Here is a 20,287-nt window from a genome sequence, read left to right on the forward strand (position 1 = left end):
TTTCCCAGGCTTTAAAAAAGGCTTTCTTAGGTGTGGAGAAAGGAACGACTGTAAAATGGCTGATATAAATAGGGAACCTCCCAGCTTTCAGTCTTCTCTAAATGAAATGCCTCTTTTCAAACCATGCAGAATTAAAAAAAAAATTGCCACAAGTGTTGTTTATTTTCATGTTTCTTTCATCCAAAGGCTTGTTAGTTTAATGTGAGAGAAGCCGGGATATTTCTTACCTTGGTGGCACTCTGCCATCACTCCTACCCCACCAATTTATTTTTCTCACTTTTTAGGTCATCTTTTTTATGTTTTGTTTTGAAAGTTTACTTTTTGTCAAGTCAGGGAGAAGTGGTTTATGATGGAGGAGGCTATCATTTACCTTGGGTTTAACTTACTTAGTGGCCGCAAGGTTCTCTTTCTTATTAGTCTCCTTGTTCAGTGCTGGTAAATACCTTTTCATTATTTACTACAGTAAGTTTCCAATATATTTTTACATGCAGAGGAAGCTTTAGAGCATCAGCTGAAGTGTCAACGTAGTAAAACATTCAAGGTTGAACACAGATGCCTCTTAGACCATATTTAATGCGAAGAATATAAATACGCCTGTGGCCCTAAAGTAAAATTTTGTCTAAACTGTTACATTTGGGACTGCAAATGATTTCTGTGCTTTTGGCATCCAAATAACGTGCTGTCACTGCAGTAACCACAGTCCATTGCCATCATGTAGAATTGGAAAATAAAAAATAGGAAGAAATTAATGTGAATTATCCACAAGCAAAACAAGAAGCAGGATCTGCTGCTCAGGGAAGGACAGTAGATCTGATTCCTTGCAGCCTTATCCCTTGTGAGCATGCCAGCCCTGCACTAATTTTGTAGGGCTGTAATTAACTATACAGGGTATGAGCAGAAAGGTTCATACCTGTAATCCACACAGAAAAAGAGTCACAATTATATCTTTACCGAAGGAAAGCAAAACAAACCACAAGCTCGGTGAGCATCTAAGCAGAGTCTTACTTAGCATAAATAGTAGAGGAAAGTGAAGGAATTCATAATACTCATAATGTGAGCTTTCAGCAGATTAACTATATTCTCTTTCATTGCTCATACTATGACAAAACACTTCGGTGCAAGACATGTGATTTAGCTATTAAACCGATAACTATCAATGGCTATCAGCTGATAACAACTCAGGATTTAATAACTTGGCTCTGTGCTTCACATTTCATTTTTTTAAGCGCACTGTAGCGCTGCGTTTGTCTGACCTGAGAAATTACATTGTCCTACAGCACATGTTAATTAACGCGCCCTTAAAACTCAGGACCACATTTTCCAGTCTGCTGAGATCATAATGTGCTTATTGTGCACAGTCATTTTAACTAACTGAAATGTGCAAAAGGTAATTCCTTCTCTGAGGGGGAATATTGGTTGATACATAAATGGTAAGGGAGCTTTTCTGCATTGCTGGAGCAAAGAGACAGTGTATTTAAGATGTAGCAGAAGCAAATTCTTCTGTATTCAGCCCTGTGCGGGTGGAAAGAAGCTTAAGACAACAGCACAGCTAGAATTATCCATGCCTTAATATGTTGGGAGGTTGGGATGCATCAAAAGTTGTTCTCTGCAGATCCTGCTACAACCTGGCACATTTTGACTACTATGAAGCGGCAGAGCTTCACTGGAGATGAGGATCTTCGTTTTTCAAAGCCAGCAAGATTTCAGACCAAAATTTGGTTTGTGTAGATCAGTGAATCATATTTAGTGCCTTGTTAGTTATAATATAGCTCTGCTCTTTTCCCAGAATATATAAACTCATACACTCTAGTGTCTTAGCAAAAGATGAATATCACAGCCAATTAAATTACCGTATAAACTTTTTAGTTACTGTATAAACTTGGTCATATTTCTTTATCAGGAAGAAGCTTCTCTCCAAAGGCGGCGTTCTGCAGCGCGTCAGGCTCTGTCAGGGAAGGCACCTGGCGCATATGTCCGGCTGTTTCAAAGGTAATGCAGGGTGGTTTCAGCCAAGTCCTTTGCAATAAAGTGAAAAATGCCTGTTTAAGGTTTCTTCTCCATTCCTTTTAAGGATGAATGATTAGAAACTGTCAGGCATTGCAAATCTCAGAGACAACTCTTCTTCCTATCACTTTTAAATCTAGCCCTGCAAATATATCACGTACCGCCTGTCTTTCGACTTGGGACTGCAGCAGTCCCGAAATGTATACTGAAAATGTATGAGGCAGAGCCATCCACAAGTAACTTGTCTAAAATTATGAAATTATTATACGCTGCTTCTCTGAGAGAGCAGAAAAGGATCATTTTTTCTGGCAGCTCACAGTCTCCAGCATGTTTTTAGCACTACTAGTAATTAGCATTGGAAAGCTATGGCCATGCTCAGCGCAAGGTTGTTTGCTGCAGTACATCTTCTGTGCATCTCTCTGTTTAAAGCAGAATTTCTGAAAGGTGACTCCACTTCCTAACTCTTTTTTTATGTTTTAGAAAATGGATCCTGTCTTGACTCTCTTCCTTTTTCCTCATAGTCACAGCCCCGCAAAAATGGTGTTAAAAGTCTATAAATCTCAAAGTGCCTTCTTCCATTGATCTTTTGTGGCACTCCTGCCTTCCCCTGGTGTAAATCTGCCTAAGCTGAATTCTTCTTGGCTTGCTTTTCCTACCTGCCATGAAACGGCTCGCAGTGTTGACATTTAAAGTATCGCATAGGCCTCTACATCAGCAATGAGCAGAACGAATAGAAAAAGTCATACCTTTCAGCTCGTTTCAGGCATGTACAAATGCAGTCACCAATTGTACATATCAGATGCGTTGATGAAAATCATTCCGATGACAAAGGCTGGAGATTGACTATTGGGAAAAAAAAAGCATGAAAAAAAAAAGCATCTACTGAATTAAACTGTCTCTAGAAAACAAATGGCAGAAGCTTACAGGCAGAGATGCATAATTATGATGCGTTTTCCAGATCTTTACTTACAGAAAAGTTTTTTCAAGTAGCTGATGCATTCATTTTAAATTATGTTGAAATGAGACGAAAAATGGAAATGAGTATTTTCTTTCGCTAGATATTTTGGATTTGATTCAGTGTTGCAGTGTGAACTCTTCATCTGAGTCTGCCTTAGTCTGTTGCTCTTTACTCCCTTTATTCCACAATACTCATTCACTGGAAGCTGATTTTGGAGTTAAGTATCAGGCTCCTTTGGCAGAGCTGTCGGGCAAGGGAGAGAAAATCCTGTCACCCCCAATCAGCATTTTCAATTATGGGGCCTCGAGGGATAGATACGCTCAGTAGAATTGGAGGCAAAAGTAGACAACACCCCATTCCCTGCAAAAGATTAAGTCAAGAGGTGCCATAAATATGAATGCTCTAAAATGGTTGAAATTCTAAGAAAGACTCTGAATCCTGGAATGTAGCAATTAGCGGAGGACCCGGTAGGTCCTATAGTCCAGTCCAGCAGCAAGTGTATGGTGGTTCTGTTGAGCATGTTTGTTTATACAGAATTAAGTTTTAAATACCCATAAGAGAGGGGCTGTCACCTTGGAAAAGCTCACCTAGGGTTTGATGGATCTTCCTTTCATTATATAGCTATGGACCCGTGTCACGAGTAGCTTAAAAGGTTATTGTGTGTCGCCTTGGCCGTGGTGACTGTCTTTGTACACACTCTTAGCCTGTAGGAAATGTGAGGTGATGTGGTTTTCTTTAGCTTTTATCAGGGGCGAAGCAAGGAATCTGTACACAGACTGTGTGACTGAGATGACACAAGGTAGTTCATTATGTCATTATACGTAGTAATATTAGCAGCAGCATCCAAATAATTTTGGCGTAGTTATCGTGTTTTATACCTTTCCATGGTTCTTTCTTAAACTATATATATTTTAATGTCTTTTCATCTTTCTCTGCAATCCATGCTTAGGAAATTCAGAAGGGTTACTATAAAGTCTCTCTGATTTGTTCTCAAATTGTTCTTTCTCTAATTAACTCTCAAAGTTGATCAGCCTAGAGTATTTCAAGTGTCCCTGCAGCAAGTGCTGCCAAAGAAGACACTATAGCCTGCGTTTGAGGCACCACACTTCATTGTGTCTGCATAAGTTGCTCAAAAATTACACCGATCTCTTCATGCAGCCATTATTGCATTAGATATCCAGGTTCGACATCTCATCCCATAGTTAAGTCTAGATCCATCTCGGCTTTAGTGCTTCCCAGTTTTCTCATTCCTATGGAATATCTGTTATTTAAGTGATTTTCTTTCAAACTGTTTTTTATTTGGTGGTTTTTATTTCTTTTTTTTTTACTTGGCTACATAAATAGGATAGGTCATGCCTGTTTAAAATCCAGTTTTAAAAAACTCTTGCTGTCTCTTCTAGCTTTAATCTTATCAGCTTTGTTCTGATGAATTTTTATTTAGAATATGATACACCTTTTCTTTATTTTCACTGTCAGCAGCAGTGCATAAATGTACTTTGCCCACTTAATACGTCTGCTGTTTTTGTAAAAATATTATTTCTTTCACTCACTGGTAACGCATCCAGCCTTATACATGGTTTCAGCTGATGAATCTTGATGTAGTAAGCTTGCTGCCGTAGCACTCCTCGCTGGGGGATACTGCTCCTCTAGAGGAGCGAAGGGAAAAGAACTGGTACCCCTGCTTCAGTTCCTCTAATGTTACCCTGATCTTCCAGTGGAGTTTGAGTTGACTGAAGGTATGGATTGTGACTGGGAGAAGCAAGTATGCATTTTGTTCTGCCCCTGGGGAGGGGACATCTTGGAGTAAAGTGGGGCACATAGAGAGAAGGAAGTTCATTAAAGCGGATTAATTTTAAATCGTATTGGGAAATACAAGAGGAAGGTCTGTGTTTGCCATGCTGGATGGAGTTGGTATAGAATGAAACTTTGTTCTGAGGGCATTGCAGGTAACCTGAAGCAAAACAAGACAAGTACTTTAAAAGTAGGTGATTATGATTCTTAAAAGCATGAATTTGTGAAATATGCAGGTAATGGATTACGTATATTTTTAGCATATAGAAATATCAATATGATTAGCTAGAAGTTTCTACAATGTCTTGCTTGAATTTTTTTAGCTGTTGGACTAGATTTTAATTGTGTAAAGTATATGAGTAGCTCCATTAAAGCAGTGTTTCATTTGAGGATTTGTCTCCTGATTTCTGCGGTTGAAAAGGGCTTTCGGTGCAAAGTAGGCTTTTTTAGGGCCAGACACTTCTTGTCACACAACGAGGAAGGATTCAGTAACTTTACATTGGCTCATACACCCCCTTCCCCTTCCCCTTCCCCTTCCCCTTCCCCTTCCCCTTCCCCTTCCCCTTCCCCTTCCCCTTCCCCTTCCCCTTCCCCTTCCCCTTCCCCTTCCCCTCCCCGCTCTGTGCTGCCACTGGCTCCAGCTTAGTGATGAATTGGATAAAGGTAGAGATCAGGTTTTGCCAAACAAAAAGGGTTTTGCAGCCAGATCGATTTCCCTCACTCTCTGAAGAACCACTTGTGCTGGGATCATGCTGGGAGAGAACTGAGGGTGCAAAGAAGTGGCTGCGGTCCAGAAATGGTAGAGGGCAGAGGCAGCTCAGTTTGCTTTTAAGCGAATGAAAACCCTCCTTCAGTTAGGAGCAAATCCAAATTCTATGAAATATATGAAACTGATGCCAAAAACGATGTATGCGAAAAAAGTTCCTGAGTTACTAGATGTTTTGAACTTCTTCTGCAGCTGTAAATATTAAAAGAGTCTCTAATGCTTAATCTCATCGTTACACATTATAATCCAAACTGAAATATATTGCTCAATTTTTCCGAGTACGTGTTAGAAAATTTTAAAAGTGGTGTCACACAAGAATCTAACCTATTTTATTTATTGCAACCCCGCCGGGTTATCTACATAAATTTAGATTCCTAAATCCAAATTGCTGAAAACCTGGCCTCTTTATGTTTTGCCTGCGGCTGCGTGCAGGTGTAATTAAAGTCATTTTGATGTCTCATTGCCTAATATAATGTACGGGCAATGTTTGGTGGTTTGCTCTGAATAATTTCACGAGTTGTCTGTGTGTTTGAGGGCAATAAATATGGGGTTGGGTTGAAGTCTCATTCAGATCAGGCCTTTAGCTAATGATTAACTTCTTGATTTCATGTAAATGTTGCTGAAAGAACTGGAGTAAGCAAGAGCGCAGGCATCACCGAGAGGAGAACTGATAACACGCGATCTTGCTTTTCTGAGTTGGAGGAAATTTGTACTTTACAGTTTCACTGGAGCTCCTTGCCAGAACAGGGAAGAGAGTAGGTCCATGGTCTACCTGTGGTTCAGATGCTGTCTTTAGGTTGGATTTGCTTGCTGTGAACATAAGATTTGCATATGTGTGGTTGCATACATTTCCTGCAGACCCTCTTGTCCGGTCAACCTCTGACTTCAGTGTAATTTTGCTTTTCAGTTTTATTTCTATGCCCCTCTTAATGACAGAACGAGGACATTGTTCTGAACTACATGGTTATCCCTTTTCACAGGGTGGAATTTAACTTCTGCAGCCTGTTTTCTTTTTATTATTTTTTTGCTGAGGCATCCTGGTGCAATTTGAGTTACACTCTGAGCCTAAATGACAGTACAATGTTGGAGAGGCAATGTAAGGAAGATATTTAGTGCAGAGATAGAAGGTGAAAAAACACCTGGTAATACCTTTAAATACACGTCTTTTTCTTTCTGTTGGCTGTGTTGGTTTAAGTTTATTTATCAACCAAGATGTAGCTTCTGAGAGTGGGTTGCGGGTTCTGAATCCAAACCTTTGCTCCAGGAAATAGAGTTCATTTCCCTGGGGTGACCCAGTCCTTAGAGGTGTGGCCTTGAATCCTGTCTTTGCATTTCTGCTTTGACTCTTATAACCTCCACTGTCAGGCTGTGTATTTCTGTGCTATATATTGAACAGAGTTCTTTGCTGAGAGATTTTATTTTCCTTTTTTAAAATTTATTTATTTATTTATTTCCATGATGTGGATTTGCAAGAAATGATTTCTGAGAGCACTCAGCTCTGGGGGCCAGTAATGGAATCAGGCCCTTTCTCCCGTGTAATTGGTTCAGATTTTGATTTGAGCCGATAACGAGCAAACACCATTACCAGCCGGCGGTTGCTTGACAGTGAAACAATAACGGCTCGAGGCCTTACACTAGGGAAGCTTTATTTATAGGTGTTAATAAGAAGAAGAAACTAAAGAAAGAGAAATTTAAAGATGAAGAGCAGAAAAACCCTGCTTGAAGTGCACAGGGTATTGGGCTAGGGACTGATTTCTGGAGAGGAGTGGGGAAATCTCATCACTGAAGCACCAGAAGACCCACGGGGGGGGCGGAACAGCCCTGCTTTCACAAGATGAGGAAGCGTGAAAAGACAGTTTAAGGTTCCAGCGCCTCTGTTTCCCGTGGGAAAGTGGCAGTGGTGGTCTTGTTACCTTAATGGCCTCTGGGCGTGATTGAGGGCTTGAGGAAGAACTTTACAGTTTGGGTTTTTTTTCCCAAACTGTAGCAATGAGTCTTCAGAATAGTTATTAACCCTCCTTAAAAACCTAGCTTCTCCCACGGAGCAAGCACTCAGCAGTTGCTACTGCAGTTAAAAATGTTCTTGACAAGCTTCCTTGACAAGCAAGTCAAGGTCCTGCCCCTGGGGAGGAACAACCCCCCACACCAGCACAGGCTGGGGGGGACCTGCTGGAGAGCGGCTCTGCTGAGAGGGTCCTGGGGGTGCTGGGGGGCAGCGAGGTGACCCTGCGCCAGCACCGGGCCCTTGGGGCCAAGGAGGCCAGCGGTGTCCTGGGGTGCATGAAAAGGAGTGTGGCCAGCAGGGCGAGGGAGGTTCTCCTCCTCCTCTGCTCTGCCCCAGTGAGGCCACATCTGCAGGGCTGCGTCCAGTTCTGGGCCCCCCAGTTCAAGAAGGGCAGGGAGCTGCTGGAGCAAGGCCAGCGCAGAGCTGCCAAGGGGATCAGGGGCTGGAGCACCTCCCTTGTGAGGAAAGGCTGAGAGACCTGGGCTTGTTCAGCCTGGAGAAGAGAAGGCTGAGTGGGATCTCATCAGTGCTTATAAATACCTGAAGGGTGGGTGTCAGGAGGACGGGGCCGGGCTCTTTTCAGCGGTGCCCAACGCCAGGCCAAGGGGCAACGGGCACAAGCTGGAACACGGGAAGTTCCACCTGAACATGAGGCCAAACCCCTTTGCTGTGCGGGTGCCAGAGCAGGGGCACAGGCTGCCCAGAGAGGCTGTGGGGTCCCTTCCCTGGAGACATTCACCCCCCGCCTGGACGCGGCCCTGTGCCCCCTGCTCTGGGTGTGCCTGCTCCAGCAGGGGGTGGGATGGGATGAGCTCCAGAGGTCCGTTCCAGCCCTCACCATTCCGTGATTCTGTGATTCATAAGGAAAGTAGAAGATGGCACACACAAAAGTTACACAGGCTTATTGCCCTTAAAAGTAAGAAGATTCCTTCAGAGTTCAGCTGAGGTGTGTCAGTGGGATGGCTCTGGTACAGGGGCTGGATGTATGGAATCTTCCAAGAGTTATGATTTTAAGGTCAGTGTTTCACTAAGGACCTCTCATGTTTGACAGTCTTTAGTGCTGCATCTCTTTGGTTTACATCTGTGGTATGAATCCTGCAATTACCAGGAATGCTTTTTTTTAGGTGTTATGCATGGCAATGAAGATGAAAATTCTCACCTTGTAAGTTAGTTACAAGTGGGGGGGGATTTATATCACACGATTTTGGGTGTCTTTAATAAAAATTTCTCTATCTGAACAAGTTACCCCACATTGCTCTCTCAGTGGAGAGTGATTGATCCAACCTGCTTTAGATATCTACTTAAACTTGAGTTTATTAATACTGTAGCTGTAACTGTTCCTCTCTGTTGGCTATAAACAGAGCCTGGTTTACTAAACCCAACTGCTTATTGCTGCTTCTCTCCCACTGGAGATAACGCTCCCCTCCATCTGAACAGGTTTTGTGGATTCACTAAGCACAGATCATGCTGTCACAGTTTATAACTGCATGTATCAAGCACTTTATCTTCTTTTTGTATCATTTTAGGGACCTGGCAGTCACTCCTGCCCCAAGCAGCTCCCGTCAAGAATTCCTGGAACCAACAGTACATTCTTCTGTGCTCTCAGACGCAAGGAATGTCACCCAAGACCAGAGCTTCCCCCTGACTAACCCAGAGAGACGGTGAGTTCGGCTTCTGAGACAGCAGGTCATCACTGGGTGGAACAAAGGTTAATGCTGCAACATGCAAGATCTAAAACCATTTCCCAAGCTAAAGCAGTTGTCTCATCTGGTACATCAACAGCCTTATTAAACACGTGTCGCTGCAGCATAAAGCAAAGTCTTGTCATTCGTGGGAATGGTTTCATTTAGACGCCATAATTCACGTACACAGAAAGGGAGTTTCAAGAGCTTTATATCAAGATGGAAAAAGATGCTGAAAGAAACTTGGTCCAGGTATATAAAAAAACAGAACTTGAGTGCTAAATATGTTGTGTAAACAAATTTACCAGATATTGCTATCAGAATTCTTTCTCATTCTCTCTTTAGAGTATTACCATAGTTACTGCTGAATACCATTTGGGAGTCTCTGGGTGATATCATGATCTTCAGATTCATATCTCATGCATGATAACAGCAGACCCCATCAGGATACTGAGCTCTGTAGTACCTTTACCTTCTCTTACTATCTCAGCCATTGCTGCAGTGCTTCATATCTTGTCCAGCATCTCTGCTCCTGAGTGATGAACGTCCTCATTTATTTGTATCACAGCTAAACAGGCTCTAAGCTACGGGAGGGAGACAAGTCCTGTCTCATTTAAAGCTTGTAGAGAGGTGAGGGTAGAAGATGATTTGAAGAGGTCACACCTTCAATGTCTTTTTGGCCTTCAGCTATGAAGCATGCTATATTTTCCTGACTTGCTCTGCGGGCCCGCATCGTCTCTTGCAAGATGGCGGTGACTTACTCTAAAGGGCCTGTTTCATAAGTACATTTGAGCTCTGTCTGCCAACAGGCCTGTCTGCTGTTGTGGCAAGTGACATTGCGGCCTTTCTGTGCCGTATCCTAGATAAACTGGGGGTTTTTTCCCCCTCTTCTGGCCATCTGTTTTAATCTCATGCCCAGATGGGATACACAGAAGCAGTCGGATGCCACACAGCGTGACCTAGTGAAGCGTGACATGCCGGCTCCCCCATCTGCGCTAGGAAACAGGTGTGTGTTTGTAGCCGTGCTCTGCCTGCTCTTCAGAACCTACCACAAAGCTCATCTGAAAGCTGCAGCTTAGAGCGAGCTGACGTCTACGTCATATGGCTGTTGGTAAACTGGAATTTGATTGTGGCTTCGATCCCATGTCTATTATCTTGTTCTCTTTCCACACAAACCAAGGTACCTTTCCTCCAATATTTAAACATACCATACTGTGTATTTTTCACCTATGTGTTTTCATGTCCTTTTAAAATCACTGTGAAATAACCCCCCGAACACACACTAGGCAGCTTTTCACATTAAGTCAAACCGATGAGAGACGCTGAGCATCTTTATAAGATTTCAACCCATTCACTTTATTCCTCATCCGTTAAGCAGGATTCTTAGCTAAACTTGCTGTTGAAAAAATCTCAGTGTTCCTCTTATATCCTAGAGAGACTGCCAGTTCCCTCTATGTGATGTACTACCTGCCACTGTAATTACAAGTAGTTAATTAGCATGCTGTAAAAGCGTTGAAACTGTAGGCCTTTGCAGATTCATTTGTCCTGAGTATTTGTGCCACAGCGGAGCGTGCTGAAGGGGAACCGAGTGAGCATGTGAGAGAAACGGAGTGCGTAATAGGTTGCAGAGGGATTATACATCATCTGTCCTTACCAGTAAGAGGCAAGACCTATAACTCAAATGAGTGTGAAGCTATGATGAGTTGTAAAGGTCTTACCCTTTGCAGATGGGAATAAATATGTCTTTCCACTCCGCCACATTTTGGTGTTTTGACTTTAGCAGTGTTTTCATTTAGCACTGTTAATAACACAGTGGAAAAAACAACTGTGAGGAGAGAAGAAGCAAACTGCTAATCTGATTCATTTTCTGTGCATGCATCATGGCCTACGGTGAAATTGTATAGAGTCATGTTGTCAAATCCTTTTGCGAGGGCAATATGGAAAGTTTGGAAGAAATTTGCTTATAGGCGTGGTTGATGGGAAAGCTGTTGCGTGGATGCATTTGAAATATTAGTGAGAAAAATCCCACATTTCTGAAGTATTGTAGTAAAGCCTGTAGTGATTTTTGTTTGAATATTGAGGTAGTTTAACATTTTCTTTTCCTTTCTCTCCAATTTTATGCTTTCAACATTTGGAATGGAAGAAAGAGTAAACTAAAAAAAGCCATCAAGGGGTAAGAGCATGAATGCATCGACCTCCAGGCACAACCATGAAGGAAAGATTGTTTTCCAAGATCAGGGACTGCAGATCAGTCTGATACCTCACTGGGCAACACTGTGTCCAGGTCCCAAATTTTTTGCATTATTTCTCAAATCTGTCAGCTTGAGCTGTGGTGGAAATAGCATCATTATTCTTCAGGTCACTAACATTTCTCAGATTCGACTCCTGCAGTTGTTCGGTTACTTTGTGTCTACAGGTAAAATACAGGATCATCATCCTGATGGCATTTACTCAAGAGTGAAAATTAAAGTTTTTGTTTGGACGTCTGCCCGCTGACCTGCAGTTTTCAGCAGGACAGTTTCTAATTACATCCATGGCTTCTTTTCACTGCTAAGACCCTAGCAATGGGCTTCTCCTTGGAAGTAAACTATGATGACCTCATCTCCCCTGATTTCACCAGTTTCCAGGGGTTTTTGAAGTCCTCTGCTGGAGACTGAACTCTCCCACACATGAAAGTGTGGATTATTTTTGCCTGAGGTTCCATTTGTTCTCACTCATAGGCTTAAACAATTTATCTTTACCTTTGGTGAGTAGCAGTCCTTTAGGGCAATGTATCTTACAACTGTAATTTAAAGGACTGCTAGTCACCACAGGCCATGATGAATTCTTTAGGTCCCTGTCTGCTGTATTTCATGACTCGCTTTTACCAGTAGGGTTGTTTGTACAGATATTGAAACGATCTGGTTACAGCATAACAAGGAGAGGAGGGGCAAAATGTAGTGAGTTGGAGAATAGAAACTTAATTTCTTAATCTGTTACTATACCTTCATTATTTGCGAGGTTGAGGTGGAGTCGGAATCTTACCAGTGCTTACATTGACCAGTGCATTTAACAAGGATCTGTCTCAAATACATGATTGCATGTCCCCATTCCTGCCAAATACAGCCAAATGAAATATATCCATCGATTGAAATATTACGACATCATGTGCAATGATGCATGTTAGGGTTTGGCTGTCCAGTGCAACCATAATCTAGACAGAATCTCTAGCAGTCCAGTGCTTTACTCCTCAACTCATTACTAACATATTTTGTATTTAGGGCACACAGAATCCATTTACCTCATTACTCCCTGGGGTAATACTTGGAGTTGTTTTAAAATTCCTATTTTTCATTTCTTTTCCATTTAGCTTTCTGGGAAATTTTACTAGAGGGAACACATGCCTGTTTCACCTGTAATAGTTCTCTTTTCTGTGCTGAGGCTGTTAGGGAAGGACAAGTTATCCAAACTGCTTTACAGGTCGCCTGACAAAAGCACAAAGGAGAGGCAGGTTCTCAGCTCCTCTGCCCCACCTCTCCCAAATACCTTGGACATCTACATGGCAGAGACCTCAAAAGCGCTAGTTTTCCCACTTATTTTTGATGTTATTAAATATTTTTACAAGAACCCTTAATTAAACTAAATGTTTCCTGTGACACTTGTACACTGGGTACCTGCCTTTCCTTTACCCCCTGCCAAGTGGTATATAAAATATTTCCCACAGTTTACCTTGTCTTTTGCCCTTTGAGAAAGGGACGGCTCGGGAGAAAGGCAGTGAAGATTTGTGTCGAATGCTTCGGATGCTGGATTTTAACACGGTGCATTCATGTAGTTGTGGCTAGAGATCCACAGGGTGTTAATTGCAAGTATATGATACCTGGTTTTAGCCTTTATTTGTAGGCGAATGTGTGACTATGTTCTCTAAAGTAAAAGCGGTACTAGGCAGCCTTTCAGAAATTGGAATAGATGTTGCTGGAGAGTCCAAGCTGCTGTTGATACTGAGCCTGGGTTTACTACTCCTAGTAATTTTTTTATCCCTACTGCAGTTATGTCTGATGCCTATTACAGGCAGCTAAAATGAGATTACGACTAGGGTTAAACACTTGGCTACAGCATTTGGTGTTTGATGAGCATCCTCGGATGCAGCGGACCTCAGAGGAAGATGCAAGCGCTCAGTACATTACAGGGTATAATATTCCTTTACCTTGAAGACAATGGCAAAATTCTGACAGACTTCCACAGTACATCTAGCGAGAAGAGAATTACCTGCTTCTTATGGGAGTACCACACTGTTTTATCTCATTATTTGTGATCCCTTCTTCTTACTGTATGGATTTATTGAAATACCGCTGAAATACTATCTTTCTATTCCCCAGAACACTGTAATCACAGTATTCTCACAAGCTAAATTGCTTCTTGCAAGAATTACAGGAGTAAATTCTTTTGGCCTGCACCGTGGATAAGGTCAGGGTAGTTAATCTTTGAACTTCCTCCCAGATTCATAAATCTATGAATGAATTTCTCTCACCTAGACCAGCACAGTCCCTTCTGTGTGAAGAGAGAGAGACATTATGAAATATCTTAAACATTGCTCCGGATATGTATTATGGTTTTGCATTAAATAGATAGTTATTGATCTCTCCATATCAATAAAGGTCTTTTCCTTGCGTTTCTTGAAGTAAATTGATAGAATAGAGATGGAAATGGAAAGCCTTCATCAGAACGAGCTACAACACGGTCGTTATCATTGTCAGTGCCTCAGACCACTCAAGCTTTGTCTTTGACTAGATTTTCTGCAAGAGATGCAGGTCAGAGGTGCCTTGGGTGCTGCTCACTGGTAAATGACTATTCATGGTCCGTGTTGTCACTGGGGCACTACAGAAACACTTCTTTTTAAGGCAATTCCTATTTTCTTTCCCTCACCAAGAGAGAACATGGCCTGCAGCGCTGAGCCGCAGATTTGGAAATGAGGAGCTCTGAGTTCTGATCCAGATCTGGAGCGTATTCACTGTGAGGCCTGAACCTCTTTATTGTACCTGGTGTACGTCTGGGCAATTAATTAAACCAATAAATGAAAATCGAGAGACGTAGCTGTTGCGTTTGGTAGCACTAGAAGTTTTGAGGGAATTATAATATGTGAAAAAGCGTTGTGTAACTGATAAGCACTGGGATTTATTTCTGACTTTTGACTGAGTTGTGTGACTGCAACACCCGTAATACTGTCAGACCTGGTGCATCTGCACTTTTTTTATTGCTATTTTAAAGCATGAATCATTTCCTCCTCTCAGCTGCAGAGAATCTGGTCCTGCTAGTGGACGATTTCTAATCTCAGCTGGTGCATCTGCTGGTGAAGGTCTGTCGGTTTGGGTGCCTGTTCCTCATGCGCATCTCGCTGAAGAAGCCAAAGCTGAGCATCAAGATCTAAGAGGAGCTAAAAATGGAGTGGACAGCTTGAAAGGTTTGAGCCGTATTCCAAAGCAACAGTTTTGCTCAGGTTGTGTATCGTTCTTGCTGTAATGATAGAGGCTGTATTTGGGTGACAGGGCAGCTTTTTCGTGCTTCTGATAAAGACACTCTTAGAAGCAGCAATGTCACGATGTGGCAGGATCACTGCAGCGTGAACACAACATACTCAATACAGCAGCTTTCTTTCAATGAACTTTAGGAGAAATTAAAAATAGTGGTTGCTTAGGCATAGAGTTACTCTTCCACGCGTACGAGGTAGAGCACTCACTAGACTACCGGAAGATATTACGCTTCCCCCACCCCCAGAACACTGGGTTTCAGCTGGAGATGTGCTTTGTGGTAAATTTTGTCTTGCCCTTGATATAAACACCCTCTGAGTGCTTCTTCGCTTATTGATCATTTCTGCAGAGACTGAGCTCCCCAGTGACAATCTTCAGAGAAAATCCAGCAAGGCCAAGACTGGTTCTTCTCATGTGCCTCAGCTCATCAACTGGCCAGGCTCCCACTCCAGACCCGTCCTACCTCCAATCCCGTCTGGGCGGAAGACGACCAACCCTTGATGGCCACCACTAGCCAAGTCTTTGCCATGAATACACTGAATTGTTCTGGCTAACAGAAATGCTGATTTTTCGATATATTTCTCTTCAACAAAGCACAGTCTATCAAATATTATTTCTAAATCCATTTCTGATTAACTCTCCCAGAAAAAGTTATTTATTTATAACTTTATTAAAAAGTAATTTCTGTATTGCCCAAAGCAAAAATTATTTCCCCAGGCACTCTCAGCTGGGAAGCGGCGTAGAATTTTCCTAACAGCCACATGACCGTATCTTCCATTAATTTCTCTCTTTCCTCCCCCTCCTATATCGCAGATTTAATTGAGGTGTGGAAGCATCAGGGCCTCTGATAATATTGTCTATATTGTAGTACTAGTGAATTATTTTGAAGTGGGATTTTACGAAATGTGCAAAGTTAAGTTGGGAGTGAAAACTAGATCGAAGTCTTTTTTAATAAAACTTGTTTTTTTGAAGGGATGAGACATAATGCTTTAATTTGCAGGTGTATTTAAACAATCTAGCAAGGAGTTGTCAGAAAAAAACCAGTGCAGTTACTGAGAACTAGCTGAAGCTGTAAGTAGCATGTAAAGATTTGTTTTTCTGTATGTGGAGCAGAGCTTTGATGAGTAAATAAAGCTCTTGAGTTAATGTTTGTCCTGATTAATTTTCATTACCATCTACTTATAGAACAGAGAGTGGGGTCCTTTTGCCCGAGCAGCTTCCCCCGAGGAGGGGCGTTCACTATTTCAGATCACAGCGTGGGTCCTCAGAGGCTTTTGTGTGTGCAGGAGATGTCACTCGTTGCCACAGCGTGGAGTCGTGCCCGCAGAGGAGCTCTGTTTTACCTCACCGTCTACGTTCGCCATGTGGCCGAGGGTTTTCGTTGTTTAAATAGGAAGAACTGAACGAAGCAACACAGCTCGTGGTAAGTAATGGATAGATTCAGATAGCCTGACCTTAAATTCCAGTGAAGCCTGTAAAACAAGTCAGCTTTTTATCAAGTAGTTTCCTTTCCACGTAGCAGCTGGCTGTATCTTCCAGGTGAAGTGCAACAGCTCTTCCGAGGCACCAGTTCTTTATCATTGATTTTGGCAGAGCTAAGAGCAAGGCTGCTCCGTGGCTTGGGTTCAGAAGGAGTTCAGGCAACCGAAGCTGCGGTTTCAACCTTAGTGGGCTTTTTGCCAAAGCAGTTCAGCAAGGTGGGTACCTGACTGCCACCGAAGGACTCCCGAACCTCCACGGTTCCTTCACCAAATCCCACAGGGCTCTTCCTGGCCGCTTTCCCTCTCTCAATACCTCTGCAGAAGCTGGCCTGGCTGTTAGAGCTGGCTGCGCGGTTGATTGACACGGCTGCTGATGAGTGTATCCATTTTTGCTGTTTTACAGGTGGTAGTAGTTTTGCCAGCGTCGTGGTTAATGAATACGTACGAGGCACCTCGTGGTTCGTACACAGCAGGGCCGGGGTGATCACACATCCTTGCTTAAATCTGGAAGGGAGTACAGTCAGTGCAGATAAATCCGTTTTCTCCTGGACATTAATGCAGAATACCATATTTAGGCCTTTGTTCTCCATCGTGGTCTGTGTTACGGGGAAATAAGAGCAGCGGGTGTTGGGTGATACCCTGGTCACGTCAGTGCCTCCTTCCTTTTGCCTCCATTCCCGCTCAGTTCTCCAAGCCAAGTTCACTTTTCCACATTCGGTCCCCCGCTCCCCACTCTTTCCCTCGGAGTGGTTACTCCCTTCTGCGTAAAACAGAACAAAATGTGACAAGTTATCCCTGAATTATGCTGCATTTCCTCCACTTGAAGTCTGCAATCCTGCAAAAGCCTCATACATCTTAAGCGAGTGAACGCAATGATTCAAACTAATATTTACAGGAACAGTCCTAAATGTTAAGCTCTCCTGTACAGGAATTACATCGCTATTTCGGTTATATAGAGCTGAGCATACGAGTGGAGTATAAATATGTTACTCTAATTTCCCTGTTGGAAAAATAAATCATTTGTTCTTCTGTGAGTGCCATGAGAAAAAATGAGCGCTGGATCAGAGCATTGGTTACAGAATCCCAGAATCCCAGGCTGGAAGGGACCCCAGGGATCATCTAGTCCAACCTTTCTAGGAAGAGCACAGGCTAGACAAGATGGCCCAGCACCCTGTCCAGGCGACTCTTGAAGGTGTCCAACGTGGCCGAGCCAACCCCTTCCCTGGGGAGATTATTCCAATGGTGACTGTCCTCACTGTGAAAAATTTCCCTCTGGTGTCCAATCGGAATCTCCCCAAGAGCAACTTGTGTCCATCCCCCTTGTCCTCTCCATGGGACTCCGTGTAAAAAGGGAGTCTCCATCTTCTCTGTAGCCACCCCTTAAGTACTGGTACATGGGGATGAGATCCCCTCTGAGCCTCCTTTTCTCAAGGCTGAGCAAACCCAGCTCTCCCAGCCTCTCCTCGTATGGTTAGCTTACTTGCATTTTGTCAGACAATAGTGCTTGAGGACAATCTCCGATTTTGCAATCAATTCTTGGGCTCTGAGCTTTCAAATCCTTCCAAATGCGGCACATTCAGTGGGGTCTAGGGGACAAGACCCTTTAGTGGAATTAGGATGAGGGATTTTAAAAACACCGGGGAGGAGCTTAGGTTAGAAATGTGCTGAAGTCAGTTCAGCAAAATATTCAGTTTCTCCCCTCTGCAAGCTTTTACTGCCACACGCTCTCGCTCGCTCCCTTCCCACTCCCCAGCAGACCACAGATCGAATTCCCAACCCAATTTACAAGGTTCCCAAAAAAACCCTGCACGACGCTGACCTGCCCTTTGTCTGCGGCACCCCGGAGCGCGGGACACCTGGCCGAGGCCGAAGGCAGAAGTGCCGTTGGATTGCCCATCTGCAATATTTACATTTCATTTAGCAGCTTGCGAAGCTTTGCGGTTTGTCGGTTTTAGTTTAGAAGGCTTATTTTTGGCTGAAAGTACAGAACTTGTAACTTGGTGCCTATATATTTATAGACTGGCAGATAAAAGCGGGGCTGTTTCAGGGAACTCTGTTTTTATTGGCAGGAAGCATGTTTGGATTACAGCAGAGTAACACCTTAAGTTAGTCATAGCGAAACAAGTCTCTGCGTCTTGAATTTTACAGAGGGGAGTATAACAAGCTGTTTAATTTCCCTTTTTTAAATTAAACATTCAACATTCCATAAAATCGGTAACTGTGGTTGCTGCCTTGTGAATGCAAATGGCTTTACCGGCCGGAGGACGCAGCCACGTGCTTATCATACGTGCCGCATCGTAGCCCTGTGTTACCCACCAGTAAATCAAGGCAGCAAGAAATTCTACTGATAGGTGTTATCTCCTGAGGGTTTTTGAATGGGAATTGGGTCAGAACCCAGAAGTCCTGCGTCTTGCTTGAATGCCGGGTCTCGGAGGTGAAGCAGAGGAGACCGTACTTATGCAAAAGAGTTTTGGGAAGTCAAGGGCGCCTGTTTTATCCTGATTCCTCCCTCAGGCCAGGAGCAGGGTGGTGGGAGTTACACACAGACCCTATAGGACAAGTTGCTACTGACTTAAGGAATGGCGGGTTTGTCAGGCATAAGGGGACGGTGGTTTAACACAGACCTGTGCCTGAAGGTGAGGATATGAAGTTTGCTAGCTAAAAGTTTGATGCCCATCTCAGCGAAGCCTTCCAGGGGCTGCAGAATAGGTCCATAAATAGCTGCTCCGGCAAATCTGCTGCGGGTTTTGAGTGCTGGAGGCCAAGATGTTCCACGGACAATCACAGAGTGTGTAGGCAGCCAGGGCAAACTGCTGCCGGCTTGGTAGAAGGTGAAAGCAGGAGATATGGGGCAGCTTGGATTCTCCAGCACCCGCTCCCCAAATTAGTAGCTGTATTTGTGAAAAACTGAGTGCAAAATGGTTTGGTTTGGTACCCTGACCATCTCGCTGTCTCCCTCCTCCGCTAAACCCACTCACATGGGCCCTAGAAACCCTAGAAGATGGAAACACCAGGTCAAGAAGGGCAGGGAACTGCTGGAGCAAGGCCAGCGCAGAGCTGCCAAGGTGATCAGGGGCTGGAGCATCTCCCTCGGGAGGAAAGGCTGAGAGACCTGGGCTTGTTCAGCCTGGAGAAGAGAAGGCTGAGGGGGATCTCATCAATGCTTATAAATACCTGAAGGGCGGGTGTCAGGAGGATGGGGCCGGGCTCTTTTCAGCGGTGCCCAACGCCAGGCCAAGGGGCACCGGGCACAAGCTGGAACACGGGAAGTTCCCCCTGAACATGAGGCCAAACCCCTTTGCTGTGCGGGTGCCAGAGCAGGGGCACAGGCTGCCCAGAGAGGCTGTGGGGTCCCTTCCCTGGAGACATTCACCCCCCGCCTGGACGCGGCCCTGTGCCCCTGCTCTGGGGGTGCCTGCTCCAGCAGGGGGTGGGACGGGGTGAGCTCCAGAGGTCCCTGCCAGCCCCACCAGCCTGGGATTCTGTGAAAGAGGCTAGATTTGCTGGTGAGACCACTGCGAATCAGCAGCTACACCTTTTTATTTTTTTAAGCATGTTCTGGAAGCAGGTGGGGACGAGTTGCCAGTATTGACCAAAGGGCTGTTTATTTCTCTGCAGAGCACACACATCCCTTTCTAATACCTTCCTGAAGCACCATGTCATGTCCCAGCACCAGCTGGCTGCCCCGCTACTTCTGCCTGCTCCCTCAGGAACTTGTCTAATTGAATATGCTGCATAATATGCTGCTAATTTGGCAGCTGTCAAAATGAATTATAATTTTTTTTTAACAGAACCACAGTGGGGGCGAGGAGAGTTGCCGCTCGGTGTGATTACACCAAGTGCACGTGTTTCTCTTTGCATCCCCAACTCAAGGGAGAGACGAAGAGGGGTTTGAAGGAGACCCATCGGGTCTTCCCCTGGTCTCACCCTCCACTCCCATGGTGTTGCTTCAACAACTCCAGCCCTGCAAACCACGCCGGGTCCCCCGTCTATTTACCAGTTGTTACTTCCAGCGCCGGCTGCGTTTGCCAGCCCAGCCGGAGGCGCGTACCTTCCCCCCATGGTCGATGGGGTTGGAGCTCCAGCAAGCGCCTCT

General features: G+C 44.0%; 1 protein-coding gene across 2 annotated transcripts in view; it reads left to right on the forward strand.

The window, feature by feature from the left end:
• The window catches only part of LRGUK (leucine rich repeats and guanylate kinase domain containing), a 52,684-nt gene extending 36,828 nt beyond the window's left edge, over window positions 1-15,856 (forward strand). For both annotated transcript variants that reach the window (XM_075081696.1, XM_075081697.1), the window contains 4 exons: window positions 1,901-1,989; window positions 9,051-9,185; window positions 14,474-14,643; window positions 15,060-15,856. In XM_075081696.1, the coding sequence (XP_074937797.1) occupies window positions 1,901-1,989; window positions 9,051-9,185; window positions 14,474-14,643; window positions 15,060-15,211 (546 nt within the window). In that variant the 3' untranslated portion in view covers window positions 15,212-15,856. The remainder of the gene's footprint in view (window positions 1-1,900; window positions 1,990-9,050; window positions 9,186-14,473; window positions 14,644-15,059) is intronic.
• The last annotated feature ends 4,431 nt before the right edge of the window (window positions 15,857-20,287 follow it).

This window comes from Phalacrocorax aristotelis, chromosome 1, assembly GCF_949628215.1.
Source record: "Phalacrocorax aristotelis chromosome 1, bGulAri2.1, whole genome shotgun sequence".
In the NCBI taxonomy this organism is placed as follows: domain Eukaryota; kingdom Metazoa; phylum Chordata; class Aves; order Suliformes; family Phalacrocoracidae; genus Phalacrocorax; species Phalacrocorax aristotelis.